Raw genomic sequence first — 20,282 nt, 5'->3', positions numbered from 1 at the left:
AGCTTATGCAATCAGATATGAAAATTTAGCAATCCCTTTGGATATGGGGATGCTACTTAAATATGTAAGTCTGTAAATTATATCGGCACACGTTCTCAACAGGGCTCAATATTTTTGCATCTTAATTTTAGTCTAAAGGAAGGTTCAGTTGCTGATTTCTTAAGGACTCTCTGTCCTTGACCACCCAGTAGGTACTTCAGTGAACACTTACGTAGCTGGTATACTATGCAGGAAAGAGCAGGTATTTATGGTGGAGATATGTCAGACTGAAATATCACCTGCAGGTCTGAAGAAACAAGTGAACTAAGATTTGTGATGACTTTTTCCAGACGCCTAAGAAACAGAAGGCCCTAAGTTGTGTTTTTAAAATCAACAAGGATATTTTAGAATTTAAATCCCTTTGAAAATAAAGGGACACAAATCTTTAAGTGCTTGCAGGTGTTGAGGGTTTAGGAACAGTTGCAGACCCTGAGTGTATGCAAACACAACACCCCACAATCAGAGCTCACCCATAACTAGTTGCCATCACTCAACAGACAGGCATAGGTCCTTAAATCACAGTAACACAATTGCCTGTGATGGTCTGTCCTTACCCTCTATTTATTTTGAAAGTATACTCCCTTGTCATTATTTTCTTTCATTTTCTTTGTTGGAGTACTGTCAGTCGTTCTCTGCAGTGACTTCTCGTGTGGAAATTGATAATACAGAGTGATACCCGACATGCACTTTGCTCATTATGCAGTACTCAAAACACATGAAAACATGAAGAGCTGAATACCAACCTTATTCACAGATCATCTTCAGGCAATGACTTTAGAAGAGAGTTTTGAAGTGAGTGGGAGCTAGGTGTCTCCAACCCAGCCTTGTGAGAAGGACTGCTAGTCATCCGTAGTATACATTGTCACTGTCAAAAATAGTCCAGAAAAGCTTTGCTAGTATCACTTCTTTTTAGCAAACCCAGGCTACAAGCAAACAGTGTCTGAAACTTACTCCCAGTGTTTCTGTAAGGACAAGATAAAATCATTTTGATGTGTCTAATTACTGATTCTTTGTGCTTGTTTGTTTGCTTGTTTGAGCAGAAAAAAGTCACATTAAACACTTTCTTGGATACTCTCATGTCTGATCCCCCGCCACAGTGTCTAGTGTGGTTACCACTTCTGCATCGACTGGCAAACGTTGAAAATGGTAAGTAAGAGCTTCGGCCAAAATCCAGTTACAAAAGTAAACTTTTGTGTGATAATTTTCTCCCTCTGTAGATGGTTTTGTAGGAGTTACTGTACTGGGTTCATTGACTCCCTGTGCTATTTTTACAGTCCTGGGTAAAACCTTTAAAGAATCATGTTGGTCATTTGGCCAGGAACGTGGCTTAATTTTTGCTAGGTTCAGGAAATGTCCACTCCTCCTGTGCTCTGGATAAGCAGAGAGCGATAGGACTTGATCCATTCACACACATTTGGTAAACTATTGATGCCACAACTTTTATTAGCTATGACATACGGCAGCAGAGAAGAAACAGCTTGGCATTTTCCGTTCATGCAATATTCTTGGCAGAAGATGTCCAGTGCAGTGCAAAATACCAGCCAAAAGGTCCATATGAAGGATCTCTTCCTAAGCCTACGCTGCCAGAGGGTATACACTGAAAAGAAAGTTCCGGATTTGTCCTTATCATTTGTTTGTGTGGAAGATCAGGATTGAACTGTGAGATGCCTCTTTCTCTTCAAGGGTAGTCTATCCCCCAAATGAGTAGATCACAGATTTTAAGACAGGAAGGGACCATGAAGATCAACTCAATTTGATTATTGTACAGTGGATGTTGCTTGTCCCTGGACAGCAATATCTTTGTCAGCCTTCCAGCTTCCAGCCTGCAGAAGAGATCACAGACTCACAGACGTGGTCCTCCAGCCAAACCCTTCATACACTGTTTTTGTAGAAGGTGCTGCCACACTGAAGGTGCAGGAGCAGAGCTAGAAAATTTGTGCATCTCATCTCACTGTGTGTACCAACAAATTGCCTCTGACAAACTCTGTACAGTTCCTCATGTAGTTCTGGAGGAGTTCACCGGCTCCAATGCAGCCAGTTTCTGCTGTCCAGAACAAACAGCACTGACAATAGAAAAAAACATGAGACAAGAAATGCCTTTTTACTGTCTGCTTGTTCCTAATGTGGCATGTCTTGCTTATGATCAGCAGGAAGCAATGATGCTGAGGGTCATTATTCCAACACTTTAAATCTAGAAAAAGGAAGATTTAAAAATGGAGAAAGTTTATACCAAAAAAATTAATTATTAATTTAGCCAGATAAATAGACTTTTTGTAAACAATTTTCCAACCCAGTAGTACGCTTCAGAGGTTATTGTGTAGGGGGCTTGTTGAATATTCCTAATTTGTTGCTCCCTTGAAAGTTTACCTCTAGCGTAACTGAAGCTTTGGGATGCTGCAGGGAAAAAGAAGGGGGCGGGGCAGGTGGAAGAAAAGATCATATGCATTTATTTTGTTAGGCAATAAAAGTATTTATACCATATTTCCTACAAGAAAATGGGGGGGGGTGGTGGTGTGTGGAAGGAGAGGTGTGCAGACATTTTTTGGTGATAAAAGGAGAAAGAGGAAGTGGTACATATTCTTGTACTAAATAAATCCCTTTTCCACTGAAAGGCACCAAGGTGGGTAGGGTGGTGTTCCCAAGTCCTTTTTGGCTACAGAGCCACCTATCTTCCCCACCTTCCTCAAGCTCTTGTCATCCATCCCTGTCCCTCACCAGTTTCTCACTGTTTCCCAGCCTGGAGCGCTAGCCCTTCCTCCTGCAAAATTCTGGCAAGGAACTAAAACCCTGATACACTCAGCACTGATCCAAATCTTCCCAGACTGAACCTTATGACAGAAAAGCAGAAGGTGCCTGGGAACAGGGAGATGTTCAGTACTCTGTGGTAAATCGGGTACGTGCTGTAGTGAGGAGAGAGGAACAGAAATAGCAGTATTGCTGGAAAGGGGCTTCAGAATGTCTTGATTGGTGCCTTAGCGTGCTCAGTGATTTGCATCCTCGTTACTATCTGCTTCTGAGTGGAACAGAAAACAGGACCACGTGGGTCCCTTCGATGGCCAGCTTTCCAAATCTGGGCATCCAAAGCTAAGTGTTCAACTCCATTTATAGGTATCTAAATGATGCCAGTGGTACAGATGAGACAGCAGTAATTAAGAGACAATGACATGCCTAAGTACACTTTTGTGCTTCCAGTAATGAGACAGCTGAATGTGACATTTCCTCCAAGACACATCACTTTAGCTCCTCACAGCACAGCAAAACATTCAGCTTCCCCCAGTAACCAGTAACGCAGCTGAAGGGTGCAGTGGATTTTTCCCATGTATGAATTTACTCTTATCATGTATTGTGTTAGACACTGAGCACGTTTTTTGCTGCTGCAAGGAGGAGGTGCAGGCATCAGCTCAGAGGTGGTGAAGGGTTTGGTGCCCAAGTTGGAGGCGTTGCCCATGGCTTAGCATGGGTTGCTGCATGGCTACTTGAGTTGTCACAGGTCAAAGCTGCAGATGGCTAGAAACAAAGAAGGGACTTGCCCTTCAGTTCAGGGCTTTGTCCATGTTCTTTTGCTGGGGGTTTCTTTGCTTTGGTTTATGGCTCAGTGTGTCTTTCTCCTGCAGTCTTCCACCCCGTCGAGTGTTCCTACTGCCACAGCGAGAGCATGATGGGGTTTCGCTACCGCTGCCAGCAGTGTCACAATTACCAGCTCTGTCAGGACTGCTTCTGGAGGGGCCATGCCAGCGGTTCCCACAGCAACCAGCACCAAATGAAAGAGTACACGTCATGGGTAAGGGAAAGCTCACGCCTCGCCTCGCTGCAGACTGCTTTGCCCTCCAGCTGGTGGAGAAGCCCCCGGCCACAGCTCGGGGCAGCCATCTGGCACAGGGAGGCTGGGAGCTGTGCCGCTGGTTCGGATTGGCAACCCTGTCAGGGAGGCTCTGGTCTTGGGAGCCATCGGGAGAGCACAGAGGTGGGAATGGTCTTTTCTGGGTGAGGATCTGGGGTGCCTGTGACGGTGCGTGCTGCAGCGAGGGCAGCGCAGGAGGGGCTGGCAGCAGAGCACCAGGCTCACGGCAGCTTCTCCTGTTCCCACAGGACTTACGGTAAAATCATCATTGGCTTGTTCTGTTTGGCTATGTGTAAATGAAATGACGAATACTTGAGGCTCATTCATCAATATTTTCAGTTGAGTGGCTGCAGCATATGCGTAGCATTTGGGATGGTCCTGGCACTGTAGATATAAGCATGGTCACAGGCTTAGATCCACAGTAGTGTTTACGATAGAGAAAAACACATTTCAGCCTTTTTGTTCTTAAAATAATTCAGTGCTTTTTCTAAGCTGAAAGAGAAGTATCAACAGCTACATTAACCTTCTCTGAAGGGCATCAGACCTGGGGGCTAAGCTCTCCATGGACAGGAGCAAAGCCCCAACAGATTCTGTTGGTCACGGAGCACCCCAGTCCTTCAGGGTTCAAATCCAGAGACCAGTAGAAAAATCCTAACTAATCTTAAATATTACAAAAATATATTGTTACAAGAAAAAGAAATTTATGCATATAGTAAATGCTCATGTTTGTGAAGCACTTTGTGCGTATTTTTTAACAAAGTTATGAAGCTTAACACTTTTTAAATGTCTGTTTTTCTGTTGATGGAGCAGGCAAGGGTTAAATTTGACATGGTTTGCTCTGTATGCCAGTCACAGGGGCCTGTGCTACATCCCGGCAGATCTGGATCTGTAATTGTTTTTGTGGGTCCTAATTGCTGCTTGTTGTATAGATAGGAATGGCTTAGATTTTAGTCTCTGAATAGGAGAGTGCCAGGTATGTAGCTCTGACTCCATTGCTAACAGCAACTTGTGCTATAAAATAATATCTGCTGTAGCCAGGGTACTGTAATTATAGGTAGGAAGTAATTGGAAAACTTAATATTTCTGTTCAGGAGAAGACAAAAACATGACTAGGTGTCTAGTGGTTTCAAATGTTTCCTTGTCAGAAACAAATGTTTTGCTTCAAGTTTGAAATAGCCTTTTTGTAGTGTTCATTAGCATTTATTCAAACCTGGTTAGCATTCTCAATAATGCATCCATATCGAGCTCCGTATGCAGATTGGAGGAGTTCATGGGTGCAGCGGATGTCAGCCGCTCTCAATTCAGAGTGAAATTGCATTTATAATGAAAGAGAGAAAGCCTGAACTTCACATACTTATGTTGGATTTCTGCAATAAAAATACTTCATTATTATCTTGATTACAGTCTTAAGTCAACGCAGCATGTGTGTGCACAAATACAATGCCACTGCTGTTAATTTTCAAAAGGCTTTTTAAATTTCAGCATGCAGAGCTGTGATGTGGGGGGAGGGGACAGTGTAAGGATCCCTACCCCTGTTTCACTGGCAGAAAAGCTGAATCACAGAGAGGTGAGTTGGATTCCCTGAGAATCTCTCACACAGCCTAAAAGACACCTTTGAACTCCAAGCCCTTCCTTCCTTAGAAACGTGTTCAACTGCAGCGAGCGTCTGAACAAAACTAGAAAGCAGAAAATACTGGTGGGTTTATTTTTTAGAGTCACTGATGGGATTTCAGGGTGACAAGCATGCTTTCCGTGCGGAGCCTTTCCATCTTTTCATGACAGTAGGTCAGCCTCTTCTGGCATGCGGTCACCGTGGCATGGTGGGGCAGTTCTCACCACGCACATCTCAAATTTCCCATTCCCTGGTGTGGCAGGGGCTGCAGCAGCCACAGGAGGTGGAAGAGGAGCTTTATGACAGTACCTAAACAGTACAGGGTGCTGGAGCTGAGGAGGGAAATACTAGCAAGGAGAAAGAATACAGCAGCCTTGTGCCTGGCCCACAACTAGGAGGGAAAAGGTGTCCCATACATGTATCTATATGGGCAGGCATACACAGATTTGCTCCGCTTGCACGCCCAAGATGGCGAGTTACAAGCCAGCTCCAGTCCAGAAGACACTACCTTTGTGCTGTCCTTCATTCAATACTGCCTGAGCGCGGCATTGCAAAGAAGCTATTGCAACTGCATCTGCCCATATAGATATACCCGCTGAGCCTACTCTGAAGGCCCCTGAAGGTAAGGGTAATCTTTCCTCCAAACCGAGCAGTAAAGCAGACTTCGCCTTACCAGATTCTCAGGGTGGGAGTGGGGTAAGGGGGCTGTCAGTCAATAGGTATATAAGCTGTAGAGCTTCCTGTTTTGTGCTTCCTATAGCAGAAACAGTATGTACCTTACTTGTCCAGATTACCTCTACCTTCCTTGTTCCTCCCAGAAATCACCTGCTAAGAAGCTAACTAATGCACTTAGCAAGTCTTTAAGCTGTGCTTCCAGCCGTGAACCTTTACACCCAATGTTCCCTGACCAGCCTGAAAAACCTCTAAACCTGGCTCATATTGTGTAAGTATCTGTGTGCTGTAGAGAAAGTAAGCTTTGTTGTAGGAGTTGCTTGCACCAAGTGTAGATGCTGTAGCTCTGAACAAAACGGGAGGCAGCTGTGGCATATCAAACTAAATGCATCTCAAGTGCAAATTTGCTGATAGGGGTATTTAGTATAAAAATGTTCTTTTGGCGTGACTTCACTTGAAGAGGCAGCGGGATATGTACATATAGCCAAATACTGGGATGCAATTTTGTGATGTCCCCATTATCCTCAAAAGCTATCCATGCAATTTCATAGTTTCAGCACTTTGGGATGTATTCATGCTGAGAACATTAGTTTTGTCATCTAGAGACTCTCAGCTTCAGTGTATCACAGGTATGCCTTGACACAAGGCATGACAAGTGAAGTCTGACCAATTTTGTTGAAATCAGTGTCAGTTCTCACTGACTTTAGTGCAACCATGGCTTCACCCGGCCCTAAAGAGTTATATGAGTCTGCATAAGAAGTGTGTTTTTAATTGCCAAGTCACTGGAAGACAGGCTATTATTTTTACGTTCTGATATTTTGGGAAAGCAAAATTATTTTTTGGTATAGTAGTTTGTGTCATTACTTTTTCTCTGCAGGAGTCAAGAAGCTCAAAGCAGAGAGAAAACGTATTTGTGCAGGGTGGGGAAATTATCACTGGATTATTTTTTTTTCTGAAGCATGTCCACCGTCCATAGTGGGAGTTGCTCAGATATTCTCATGTATCAATGTGGTTTACCTTTGCTTCCTGAGTCTGAAAAGAAAAATAAAGTTAGGTTTTCCATAGAATTCAGGGAAAATCAAGGCATTGGTTGGAGGAAAGTTAAAAAGAAATTAACTTGGAAAAATTCTTCCAAAAACCCTGTCTTTAAAGTACTTGTCTTATTCTGATACATTTCTTAAGAAAATATCTTTCTTAATGATCTTCCCAGGGGCCCTGACTGAAGCACTTAAGGCAGCAGTCATTAAAATTGCATTTGCCTGCTGCATATCTGTGTTACTGGCTGCTGGAACTGTTCTTTTCTGTAATTATTATACATACTTACTTTTGTCAGTACCAAATGTTTGCACGTAGCATCCTTAAGGGCAAGTGCACACTGACCATCGTGGGCTGTGTGACACCTGGAAAATTCATCTAACCTACCTGACATTTTAAGGGTAAATTATCCTCATCGTCCTCCTCATGTGGTTACAGCAGAACTTTCTCAAGGCGTAAAAGAGTGCTCTGGTCTTCAGACACAAGGTGCCTCTGACAAAAACGTAGTGCCAAATCCCTGTTACACTCAACTGTCAGTTAAAACCCCTGCACCTCTTCATGGGGGTGTAATGCGAGGATGTTGTTCTTTGGAAGAAATCATGTGGAGTTGGATCTGCTGAGCTGCCCTGCTGCTCTGCGTGGTATAAAAGCCTGGCCCTGCTGGCAAGTCAGTGGTAATTCCACAAGGCAGAATTTGGCCATCCTTAAGAGAAATGGAAAGAGGCAGGGAGCATGACACTGAAAGAGAAGCCTATGTTCCCTGTTGGCTGGAGGCCTTCAAATGCCGGGGGTTACGTCAGGAGATAATGGATAATGAAAACCAGGCTACTGTGAATGGATTAAATGCATTTAGGCAAGGCAAGGGGAAGGTACCATAGTTAAGCAGGATCTGTTTTAAATCTTTGCTGTGAAATTAACACCTTCCCTTCTTCCTAACTATACAGACATAATTTAGAGTGATTACATGTGAGAACAAACCACCATCTATTTTGATTTATTATAGACTTTCTCTTTATTCATAGATTGAAGGCAATATAACTTAACAATATATATTGGCTATAATGATACATGAGTGAAAAACCTGTAAGTGTGGAGGTAGCATGATCTACGGCATAAATCACATAAACTAACTGAGGGGAGAGATATGCTACAGTACATCATTGAGAATATCTTCTCACTGATGTGATTTTTATTTTTAAACATAATGGAAGTTGAGAGAAACAGCTCTGGGCAGGCATCCAGGCAAAAAGAGTTTTATATGTGCATTAAATGGAAGAATTTTGGCAACAAAACAGTATCCTTTTCTTAGCTTCTAGCTTAAATGAGGGCAAGAACTCTGCATTACTATACAGCCTTTCCTTTTAATCATTCTTCCACCTTTGAGTGGTAACAGACAGAAAGACTGCATGTTTCTTTTCTTTTAATGGTGCCACACAAAATTGTCAATTGAGAAAGAAACACATCTAAGGCTTATCTAGGAAAATGGTTATCGAGGTGTCATTAACCTGATGAGGAACTCCCCCCACTGATGGAGGGGTCATTTTTCCTTTTTATGCATAAAATTGGCAACAAAAAAGAAAACCCGGACTGCAGAGATGACAAGTGGCATGGCCAGTGCATCATGGAGGTATCTTTCAAATGCATTCTGCACTGGCCTGACTTGGTGTCCACCTAAGCCTGTGGGGGCGTTATTTTTGACATCAGTGTGAGGAGGTTAGACCAGCATAGAGCACTTTGGAAAATTCCTCTTATTTAACGTGGTTTATTACTGTGAGTATGAGTTATGCTATAACATGCATTTATTACATGGCATATTTCAATAGTATTAAGTGTTTTCTGCCTCCTTGAAGAAAGCTGATCGTCATCAGCTCACTTTTATCAAAAAGCTTAATTGCTCACTTCCAGAAGCTTAGAAATCACCTCAAAAAAATATACATTCATAGTCAATAGCTGCGTTTTGCTTTGCTTTACCATAAAGTCTGCTGTTCTTGTCTTACCACGTCACACAACTGTATATGTATGTTTGAACATCTATTCATGCTGAACCTGAGGAATGCGACAGTGGGCATCAGCCTTTAAGTAACTTGCCTTGGGAAAGCTCAGATTAGTATAGTTTTCTATATTATATCCTATATCTATAACAATTGACAAACGAATGCTAATCACAAAACTTGAGCAAAGCCTTGGAGTTTATAGACATTGGTACACAAGAGAGACTGCATATGTAAACAGATCAGTGACCTTTTATGCATAGAGACTCTCATGCTTTTTGCAGAATCAGGGTCATAAGAATGGAGTATGTCCGATGCACTACTTAGACCACAAACATATTAAACTGACAATTTAATTAATGATATCTTTTCCGTTTCATTTTGGCTGCAAAAGAGATACTTGGTGAGTATTTTTCTTCTTTAGTACACTTATTAAAGGAAGAAGCTTGCAAAAAAATCCTATAATCTCATTATTACCAATCCTTAATTTATCAGAGTCCAGAGCCAAATAAATAATTGTCTTTAAATACAGAGACAGTGAAAGGGATGATCTCTTTTGAGGGTTAGAAACTTTCTTTTCCATCTCTATTTTGAGAAAAAGCTTAGAGAAGACATTAACCTGAAGCGTGTGTGTGGTGATCTGCTGAAGTCCATGGGTGCCACATACCCACTTCCTACTCAGCACAGGTGGACTGGGTGCAAGGCAAAGCAGAGCCCAAGCTCTGCAAAGGGAGCACTCCCCCACCTCCTTCTCTGCGACAGTGTTGAGAACCAGCCTCTCCTCCCTTCTCCCCTGCTGTTTAGAACTCCACAGCCCAGGGCTGGACGCATCTATCAGAAACCTCAGCCTGTGCCCAATTAGTTTTTGAATTGTGTTCACTGGCCAGTGATTGTATTGAGAAAAGGGAAAATGCAGCAGTTGCACGTAGTTGGTGTGAACTATTTCCCCTACACCAGTTACTGGTTTACAATTCCCAGGCCGCAAAATACTGGTTGATTACCCATTAAATAAAATTAGTTTCTAAGAATTGTCTTGAAGTTTATTTTCAAACCTCTGTATTTCAAGACTGATACCACAGTGACCTTCCCAGCACATTGGCTCTGATTATGGCCGCATCCAAGCTCTTCCTAGCTCTGATGAAGGAGTCCATGAAAAATGATATTAAACACTTCTCCATAAGTACACAGAGCACAAAGTTTTGCTTCTCAAATTCATGACTGACCAGCACTGGAGTTTTTTACATGGGTCTGAAGAGGCAGGGTTAGGCTAAAACTGTATTTTCATATAAATAAATAACATGCCAAATCCTACATCTTTCTATTCCCAGTTTTAAACTTCTTAAAGTCGGTGTAGTATTGACATGCTGAGAAATCCATTCGGACTTGTCAGAGACCACATTTATGCTTGTTTTCTAACAGTTACAAAATAAGGAAGAAAATGTATAGAAATAGTTCACTTCTGTGCAGAACTGGCTTTCTTCTTTTCTTACAAACGGTTTGGATGACTGGTTGTCTGGCTCAATTAGAGCCCAGTGACTGTTTTGCAGATGGCTACTATATTTTGATTTGCTCCTCTGCAGAATTCAGAAGCAAGACAGATCTTTCACAGAGCTTAAAGGGGATATTAACCCACTTGAAATCCAGGCAATTTGAAGCCTGAATTTATATATGGCCTCAGGTTCTGCTCATGTCTGATTGAATACCCTGTGATTTTAATAACCTATTTTTTAGTTTTTCCAGAATGTCTATATCTTTTGCCCAGTGTTGCATAAGAAGTCCATTAAGAAGTGGAAATTTGTTCTTAATGGATACAGAAGGAAAAATTATGCACAAAATATTTTTTAAGAGCAGACAATAAAAGAAAGCGGCGGAAATATTCCTTCTCATTTCATCTTCAGTAAGAGCAGGAAATAAAGAATGTAATAATAAAACCATCATTATTAATGGGTACTCTTAAACTGGATACTTATTTTAAATTTTGATTTGGGGGGTTGATATACCAGCTGAAAGCTTTGCAATTAAACCAGTTTAGTTCTGCATATATTTTATGGGACACTGACAGCTGTAGGTACACTGTGGTCACTATGTAGCGTGAAGCTTTGTGCCAGGGATAACCTCATGAAAAGATGTGTAATTCATTGGCAGTTACCTCTTGCAGACCTCCGTGCTGCCACAGAACCTGCTGTCGGTGCTCAGCCTAGCTGGTTGAAAGCAGTGACTGCACCCTGGACTACAGGCTGTAGAAAGGAAAAATGGCATAGTGGTTATTTCACTGAAGCAGGGGAAAAAGAAATCAAGCAAGTTGCTTAAATCTCACCTTAGAACACACAAAAGCATTATTTCCTTCCAGACCCAAGTAACAGCTTGCTTTATCAGCTTCTGCTTAAAAACACAGCATCTTTAATTTGGGACTATTGCTACTTAAAGCAGAAGATGCCAGTAGTAATGTTACTTTAAACAAGAAGCCCATTTAATTATCTGTAAATACTGTTGCTGATGAAGTGAGGTTTTGTGCAAAATTAATGCAACTGGATACTTTGCCTTCTAGGCCCCCTCGACCTGTAACCAGCATGAACGACACACTCTTCTCCCACTCTGTTCCCTCAGGAAGTCCTTTTGCAAACAGAAGGTGAGTTCTTATCCTTATTTATATTAAACCATTATATGATACTGGTGGAGGTTTCAATTTTCAATTCCTCCCCAGGAAACAAAAAAACCCCACACCACCCACAATATAAGATTAACAGACATGAGGAGAGAAATGCCTTCATTATTTTGGACTAATGCCCAGATACCTGGATGGAGAATTGGGGTTAGGGCACTGCAAGCTCCTCGCAGCAGAGCACAGAAAATCAGCTCTCATTTGAACCATTACGTCCCACTAAAATGTGCTCACATGCAACCGAGGCACCCTCCCATCGGGGCCGAAAGTGAGCTGTTGGTGAGAAGCCATTTTGTAGCAGCATTGTGGGAACAGGAACTGGGACATGCCGTTGCCTACTGGTATACTGGGAGTGCCTGCATTGTACTGCAAGGTATGAACAGAGAAATGTGTTCATATTGCAATATATAGCAAGATATCCTTACTCCTTTTAAACCATTCAGATTGTCATTAAAGGCTACAAGAGAGCAGGAGTAGTCTTGGACTATGGTGACCCTTCAGTAAGCACATGAGAAAAAGAGTGGTCAGAAACATTAATCCCAAAGAGGAGGTGCTTGCAGCTGACGATGTACATTTTGGCCATTTTGTACATTGTACAATGTACGATGTACACTTTGCCAAACGTGTGTAGCGTTTGCTAGCTGTCTCACCCATCTGTGTAAACCTACCAATGCACATAGATAAGAAAGTAGCAGAAAAAGAACTTCCAGCTTCACTGGGGACAGTGAGCACTGTGTCTTCCTTAGGTGCATTTTATTGCTTGGTTCCTGCTGTATGTGTCAGTGCTTCCACGTTCCCAAATAACCAAAAATAATCTCTGGGTGTGCATGGCTACATATTTTAACACCAAAACCAAACCTGAGTGTACTGCGTTGCAAGGTCACAGTAAAGATGGTCTACTACTACTTTGAGTTATGAACTTTGTTACCAGGAGCTATAAAATGTACATTCTCAGTGTTATCTTAGTGCAAGTAGCTGCTGGGTGTGACTGAGATGCTTTTTGAAGGCCAGTCCCAAAGCAGCCCCCAAGACTAGATCTGCTGCCTATACAGACAGTGAGACAGCAAATGCAAATTCGTTTCTGTGCTTGGAATATATGGGATCTTATGTGCAAGGCAGGATAATCTATGTGTGGCCTCTCTGGGCTAGGTCATTAAGAGCAACGCTCTTTAAGAGTGTAGCTATTGCTTCTATTTATCCCCAAGAAGCCCCTGTGCTCATTCAACAAAGGTATGCTTTGCCGTTTAGGCCAGGGACATGCAGTAATAACCACAGCACTATCTACTGTGCTGCTTGTTTAGCTTTACATATGAAAAAATCCCAATTGTTTTACTTTTGTGTTCTTTAACAATTCAAATGAGTGTCTTTAACTGTCAGGATTAAATGTACACAATTCCTGAGCATTAAAATATCTTTTCTCCTTGATGGAGAATCCCGCGAGGGCAGGAGACAATAAACACCCACCCACCCATAGGTATCCAGGCTTCCTTATAAGTGGATAGTGTGACATCCTTATACAGCAGAGCATTTCCATGATGCAGCAGTCAGTTCTGGCTTTTTTAGAGTAAACAGTACCCTGATATGTGAAGCAGTAACACTGCTTGTATATGGAAAGTTTTGTTAACTTTTGTTTCATTGATTTAGCAGGATTTTAAGTGTTTGACAGCTTATTCTCATTATTTTGAATTTCATCTCTTATAAATCAAATTTGCATCTTTTTATTTGAATGAAAAAGCACACTATAAACTGTCAAGTCAGTATCCTTTTTAAATGGTTACAAATTATGTTTATTGTAACAAACCCACTCTGAACACACTGCTGTCTGTATACTTTTTGAAGTATTAACAAGGTTTTGTTTGAATCATTCAGGTTACTTGGGGGTATAAATGCAGCCAGTCCTGTGGCTGATGAGCATTCTCTTATAAAGCTGTATGTAAATCAGCTTCACAACAATTCACGGTCAGTATGAGAGCACTAACCCAATAAATGCCATAGTTCTGTAGCTCATGCACTAAATCATTAGCGGTTCTGCTAAACTACTAAAGATACTCTTCAAGGAAGGCTCTGGTGGGCTAGAGGGTTTCTGTGGCTCTAATTAGTCTTTTGAATAGACTTCCTGCTGGCTGTGGGCTTTGCCAACCTGTCTTGCTTATGCAGAGCACAAATCTTTCATTTTACCCTTTCCTGTAGGATTAATGTTAATGTATCTAGTGGAAGTTGGAAATACCATTTTGGAAAACCAAAAAAGCAACACCTTTATGGTTTCATCATCAACGTATGACTTGCCTGTTGCATTCGTGACTGAGGAACAAAAGAGGCTTGCGTGAGAGCCTGGAAACATCTCCCACGCTCACAGCCAGCCTCCTCTTCCTCTTCCACAGCTTTTGCTGCTGGTGGTTACTGTTCTGCAGTTGGCTCTGCTTGCCAGTAACCTTCCCCAGACCCTTTTTCTTTGCTTTGCAAAATGGCCACAGAAAAGGCAGATCTAAATTCTGCTGAAGCTAATGAAGACTTCCCATTTACATAGTGAGCCTTGGATTTGGATGGATGCCTTTGGTTGCTGCACCCTTTTCCCAGCATTTCCTCTCATCTTTCGGTCACTAAAGGAAAAGCCTGTTTCATTCTGCATAAAAGAAATATGCAATTGAGTAAGAACAGTTCCCCAGTTTTTTTACTGTGGAGTGCAATGACCTTTCCTTCTTTCTTTTTTTTGATTAATCCACGAACATTAGCTATAATTCAGTAAGCAAGTACTGAGACCAAGGTACTTTTCTGTTAAATGCCAAGTTCTTCAATCTGTATTAGGCTAATAACAGTATCTTCATTCATTCTTTTAGGTTTTACTATTATTATTGCCCTGGGAAAGTCAGGCCTCAGTAGTGGAAGCTCATCCTCTCGTACATCAGAGAAACAGACTTTGACAGCTCTGTTTGCAGTTGTGCTGATTTTACATTAAATGCTCTGTGATTCATATTATAATACAAATTGTACAAACTCAGGGTAAAATATCTAGCTGAATGTAATCAATGCTAAAAGCTCTGCTGGTTGTGTTTTCACCGCAGATAACTTATGGTTACTATAATTTGTGCTGCAATCTAGTCCAGAGGTTTCAGATAGCTTTACAGAAAGTTTTTATGTAATTACAATGTTTATTCAAAGGAGAATTGGCACAGGCTGCCATTTGTAGCATTCCAATGGTATTTATTTCAGCTACTTGTGTTCATATAAGGACATAAGCATTTGCAGCCAGTTTCTCCTTGTAGCAGCAAATGCTGAATTCAGCACACCGACTCATTTTGCTGCTGGAAATGGATATAATCTCATAAGTTCAGCACAATATCATAATTTCTGGATTCATGAGTGAAAAAAGGAAATTAACTGGGAAGAAGAAGAATTTTATTAGAGGAAATATCTTTGATAACTAGTAAACACAATGACAAATTGTAGGGAACAGCTGAAAGGGGATTGAACATTATATGTTATTTGCAGCTTAATTGCATCTGAAGCACCAGTTTTGGGTGGGTACACAATTATTCCAAAGCTCAAAGGCTGTTGGATTCAGGCTTTCCCTGAGGTGCTTCTCTAGTTTTTTCAAGCCACTTCAGAATCAAAGTCCACTTAAAATTTCTCTGCTTACTTTGCTTAGTTTGAGCAACCAAGTCCATAAGAGAGCTTTAACAAGGAGGTTGGCATAACAATTATAAGCACCTTTCTTCTAAATATATAGTGTGAAAATTGATATCAACAATATGCTCCATACAGTTAAAGAGCAACTTTAAAGCACATTAGAAAAGAAGAAACAAAAAAATCTCTGATCTTCTCCCAAATACCAAATCACAGTCATTTGTTGCAATAACAGCTGCTTTGTGATTAAAACCAAAAGTTCTGTAATTTTTTCACTGTCACTAATACTTAGGTTTTAACCTCACATTTATTTTTGTGATCTCCAATTACCTAGAGGGCAGCAGAACAAGGGAATATTGCTGCAGAGTAGGTAATGCCCTTGCAAACCCCATGAATTGGATATGTGATGTCAAAACAGGTAAATTGAGCATTATAGAAACTTCTGTGTAGTCAAGAGGAATAAGTCTGTACCCTGAACTAATGTTTTCTTCCTTATTTGGGTTCTCTTGTTTCCCAGCTGCAGGCTCAGTGCTGCCTTCAAGTACATAGCTACCATAGTAATGGATACAATCTCTTTCTTAATAAATGTCTTCTTTAAGCTATCAAATTATAGGGCTAGCATGGGGTCAGATGAAACAGGACATTTTTTCTTGCATTTTTCTCAGTGCCACTCCCCCCACTAATGCATTTAGTTCTTCTAAAGGAGTAATAAACTGGAATAAACGGAGTGATGCAGCACATTTTGCTGAGCTTGAAATTACTTTGCAATTCTGTGGTAGATAAAAAAAAATGCACTATGGTATCAAATGCCCACAGCCAAGGAGAAACTGAGTCTTACTTAACACTGAATCAGAGTAGCTGGTGCCTTTTTTGAACTCCACATAAAAGCTAAAAAAAAATGGGATATTCTACCTAGGCACTGCAAGAGGTTAGGCCAGATTTCTGGACAATAGTTTTGGAACAAAACATACTGGTTGCTGATGTCAATTTTTCGATCTCTAAGGAGTGTGGTAGACTTGAACTGCAAGTTGCCTTTGTATGTTATTTTCAGAATAATATGAGAATCCTGCTTATTTCATCAGCAATGTTCTACCTGCTAAAAGAAATGTTTGTATGTGTGATTGTTCAGTGTAGTCACTAAAGAGGGTATAACATTTAGAACAGTATTGCTAGGTCTGCATGTTTGTAGACATCTATTTGGAGCTGGAGGTTTTGTCTGTTAATTTGCATGGGTAAGCATTCTTTGGCATCTTGCAAAATGTTCCATTTTAACAGGAAAATATATTTAAAATTTATGCTCCAGTTGGTAAGACCCAGAGTAACTCACTGTGGCCAAAATGATCTCTGAAGTATTAGCTGTATTTTGGGGAATATGTGGAGGGTGTAGGAGGATGTGGAAGAATAAGAAGGACAAATGTCAGCTCTTCCAAATGAAGGAATGTTGAAGGCAGAAACAGGGACAAAGCCCAAAGGGATTATACAAGAGACAGCCTAACCTTGGTATCCAAAGAAATGGTGAAAGAATTAGTAAGCACCTGGAGTATAATAAACCAATGAGAAATAACCAGCACGGGTTTGTCAAGAACAAATTATATCAAACCAAACTAATTTATTTCATTGACAGGATAACTGGTCCAGTGGGTAAAAAAGCAGCAGCAGATACGATACAGGTTGACCTTAAAAGGACTTTTGACAAAGTCCTGGATGATACAGAGGTACTCAAAGGAAATATGGGCATGGGGAAATCATTATAAAAGCAACACTGAAAATCAGTAGTTAAATTTTCAAAAGTTTGCCGTCATTCTAGGAGGAGAACAGCTGGAATTCTTGAAGGCTATAAGTCAGACACTGTGCACTATTTCTTGTAATGACCTAGTGGGAGCAATAGAGCGAGTGTATGCAACTTGTAGACGGTACAAAGGTTTAAATAGTTATGGGAAGGAGTGCTTGGAGAGCAGTTTCTAAATTAAAAAATAGATCAGTTGCAATGGTAGTAATTGATGCCCAAATGATCTGAAATCAGTTAGAGGGAACTCAGTAATGATAAGTGAAAAGTGCTGCAGCAAGGAAGCAAATAATCAAATGAAAGATTAAGCATAATTGCATGGACAGAAATATTTTAACAGAGGACCTAGCAGTTGCAGCGAACCACAAACTAATTGAAGTCAGCAATACGATTGTTAGATTGCATCTGACCCTGGGACATCATGTGGAAAGATATTAAAGCTCTTTCCCTGGAGGAGGAGAAATCTTCCTGGAGGATTGCACCCAGTGTAGGGCAGCAGCATGAGGACAAATACACTGACTAGCGTGACAGAGTCCAGAAGAGACACCCAAACATCAGAAAAGCTTAGAAAACATAACTCATAAAAAGAAGTTGGGAGATAGAAGTTTGCATAATCCACCAAGAAGGAAATGAACATTGATAGATGTGACATCCATTGCTCAATGAGTTGTTTGCTTGCTGGTCACTCCACCCTAACTGTGTTTCTTCTGGAGCATAGGAGAGGAGAACTTAGGGTTGATAGAGGGGGCATCGCACGCACTGTTAGAAAGTAAAGCGCAAAATCTGCCCTGGGATCATTGGTCGCCCACTGCAGCAACATACTTATCTTTACTTTAAGAACCGACAACTGTATATTTTGGCGGAAATGCCACACCCTGTACCCCTTGAATGCATTTTCCTTCTGTAACTGGGAGGAAAATGTGGGTGGAAAACATACCCTTCTAGCTGGCATGGAGCATGTTAACCTGCTGCATGGGTATCACTTCGGTGGAAGCACAACAGACATAAGTAGCATGTTGATCGACATAGAAATGTGAAGCAAGCATTTTTTCTTGCTGTGCAGTACAGCATTTCCTTTAGCTGTCTTCCAGATTTATTATATATCAGCAGGGCTTTGGTTGTTAGGACACCCTTCAGTATCATCCTTATCAGAACCCTGCTGCCAATCTTGACCTTCTAAAAGGAGGGGAATGGCACACACCTCATCTTACTGAATTCCTTCTTTGTCCTAACATTAAAGATTTTGATTTCTAGTCAGTCAAAGCCACATCTGCACAGATTTATCATGCATCATATTTGTGCAACATCATCTGCCTATACACACACACACTCCCACACGCATGCAGCTGGAGGCAGAGGTGCATGCATGCTCACACACCTGTCTTTTGATCAGGCATTTACAGTATCAGTAGCCAAACCAAAAATTAAAGGTGAATAATTTTAAAAAGAAGAAGTTAAAAGTATATTTTCATTTTGCTTTGTTGTTTTACAAACAAAAAATACTGCAGCATGAAAGAAAACCTAACATTTCAGTCTGCATTTTTAGCCAGTTACCTTATTAACATTGATATTTTAGCATTGGGAAAGGTGCAGTTAGCACCATCCATTAAATACTGTAATTAGGAAGAAAAAAAGTGGGTTTGATGAACTATATTTTTTTTTTAATCAACAGAACAGTACTTCTGAAAATTGAACTGGTGTATCCCATCACTGGATCTAAATAAGCACATTTCCACAGATTATTGAAACCATCTTATGGCAATAAGATGGAGAAAAGCAATTCAGCTGTTATGGTGAAGCTTTCCCTGCTTGAAAGCTGCATTTAGGATGATGTTTATCGCAGACTCCACCTTGAAACTACACAAGCTTTCAGCTCTCCATTTGTGAGAGAAGCACATTTTGTCTGTCTTTTCTGTAGTGAAGTCTTTATAGTTTGCTTTTGGAGAACAGGAGGGAAAACTCTAGTTTACTTTGCATTTACTGAATTTTTCAAAAATTTTTTTAAAGCTTCTGTTGTTATTTTTATTCAGTCCAGCGTGGTTGAATGAGTTTCTCCAAACTCTGTTCTGTAATGAATTTCAGACATCACTTCTTAGTTTTCCTGTCTTATTAACTAGCTCTCCTTCCAAGAATACTGAAGTAGAGCAGAGCAAACTGCTGGCTAGGGCTGCTCCAGCTTTCTTGAAAGGCAAAGGGTAAGTTAAAGAGAGAGAGTATGTTCGTAGCTTGCACTAACACAGCTAAACTAAAACCTTTTCCTCTATTCCTCCCCTTTTTAATGTATTCTGTAAACATATATCTTTCCTGAGAAAATTGTGATAACCAATTAACCCAGTGAGCTAAGTAGGGCATGTTTAAATGTATTTATGTATACCTGGATGCGTGAGGTCTTGATCAGACACTTCCAAACAAATCCAACTTGTGATTTTAGTATGTTAATCGTGTGTATAACATATGTATATTTAGTGTATATATGCAATATGTAGTATATTAAAGCAAATACTGCCAACCTCACAATCTGTTGTATTTTGAAGTAAATGGTACAGTGCAGCTCCAGTCCCTGGCCCAATCTGGCATCTCACTGATTTCTGAGGCTGCCTCTGTAATCAAGTGGGATTCTACATCCTAAACCATGAAATATTTAACATATAAATCACAGTAGTAACAAAATAATTTCTGCACTTGGTGATTGTTTTTTTTCTAAGAGCACTTAGTGTTCGTTCCTAAATTCCCATTTCACGCTCTCACTTGCTCCTGCTTTCTCTGTTTATGTCCCTCTGTCTGTCCGGCCTGCACCCTCTCTCCCCTGACCCTGTTCCAGGTTACAGTACAGCCTCGATGTTGCAGACAGGCTGGCCGATGAACATGTACTCATCGGGTTGTATGTCAACATGCTGCAGAGCAACCCCGCACGGTTAGTGCAGGTTTGGCACCTTTGGGGAACCCAGGAAAGGGACGGTGGTTGGTCACGTGCTGTCACTGTTTCCTCCTGGCTACAAGCTGAAGTAGCTCTTAATGAG

At 40.9% G+C, this 20,282-nt stretch overlaps 1 protein-coding gene across 7 annotated transcripts in view; it reads left to right on the top strand.

Moving 5' to 3' along the window:
• DTNA (dystrobrevin alpha) overlaps positions 1–20,282 on the top strand; it is a 234,536-nt gene that overhangs the window by 175,776 nt on the left and 38,478 nt on the right. For 4 of the 7 annotated variants that reach the window (XM_056331940.1, XM_056331938.1, XM_056331941.1 and 1 more), the window contains exons 7-11: positions 1,080–1,185; positions 3,654–3,820; positions 6,311–6,435; positions 11,739–11,819; positions 20,084–20,176. In XM_056331940.1, the coding sequence (XP_056187915.1) occupies positions 1,080–1,185; positions 3,654–3,820; positions 6,311–6,435; positions 11,739–11,819; positions 20,084–20,176 (572 nt within the window). Of the gene's footprint in view, positions 1–1,079; positions 1,186–3,653; positions 3,821–6,310; positions 6,436–11,738; positions 11,820–13,721; positions 13,812–19,379; positions 19,458–20,083; positions 20,177–20,282 lie in introns of all 7 variants that reach the window. The other 3 variants (XM_056331944.1, XM_056331939.1, XM_056331942.1) reach the window with 3 other exon arrangements.

Source organism: Falco biarmicus, chromosome 3, assembly GCF_023638135.1.
Source record: "Falco biarmicus isolate bFalBia1 chromosome 3, bFalBia1.pri, whole genome shotgun sequence".
Classification (NCBI taxonomy): Eukaryota; Metazoa; Chordata; class Aves; order Falconiformes; family Falconidae; genus Falco; species Falco biarmicus.
Note: the sequence above shows the minus strand (reverse complement) of the source record. Positions and strands in the feature narration are given on the sequence as shown.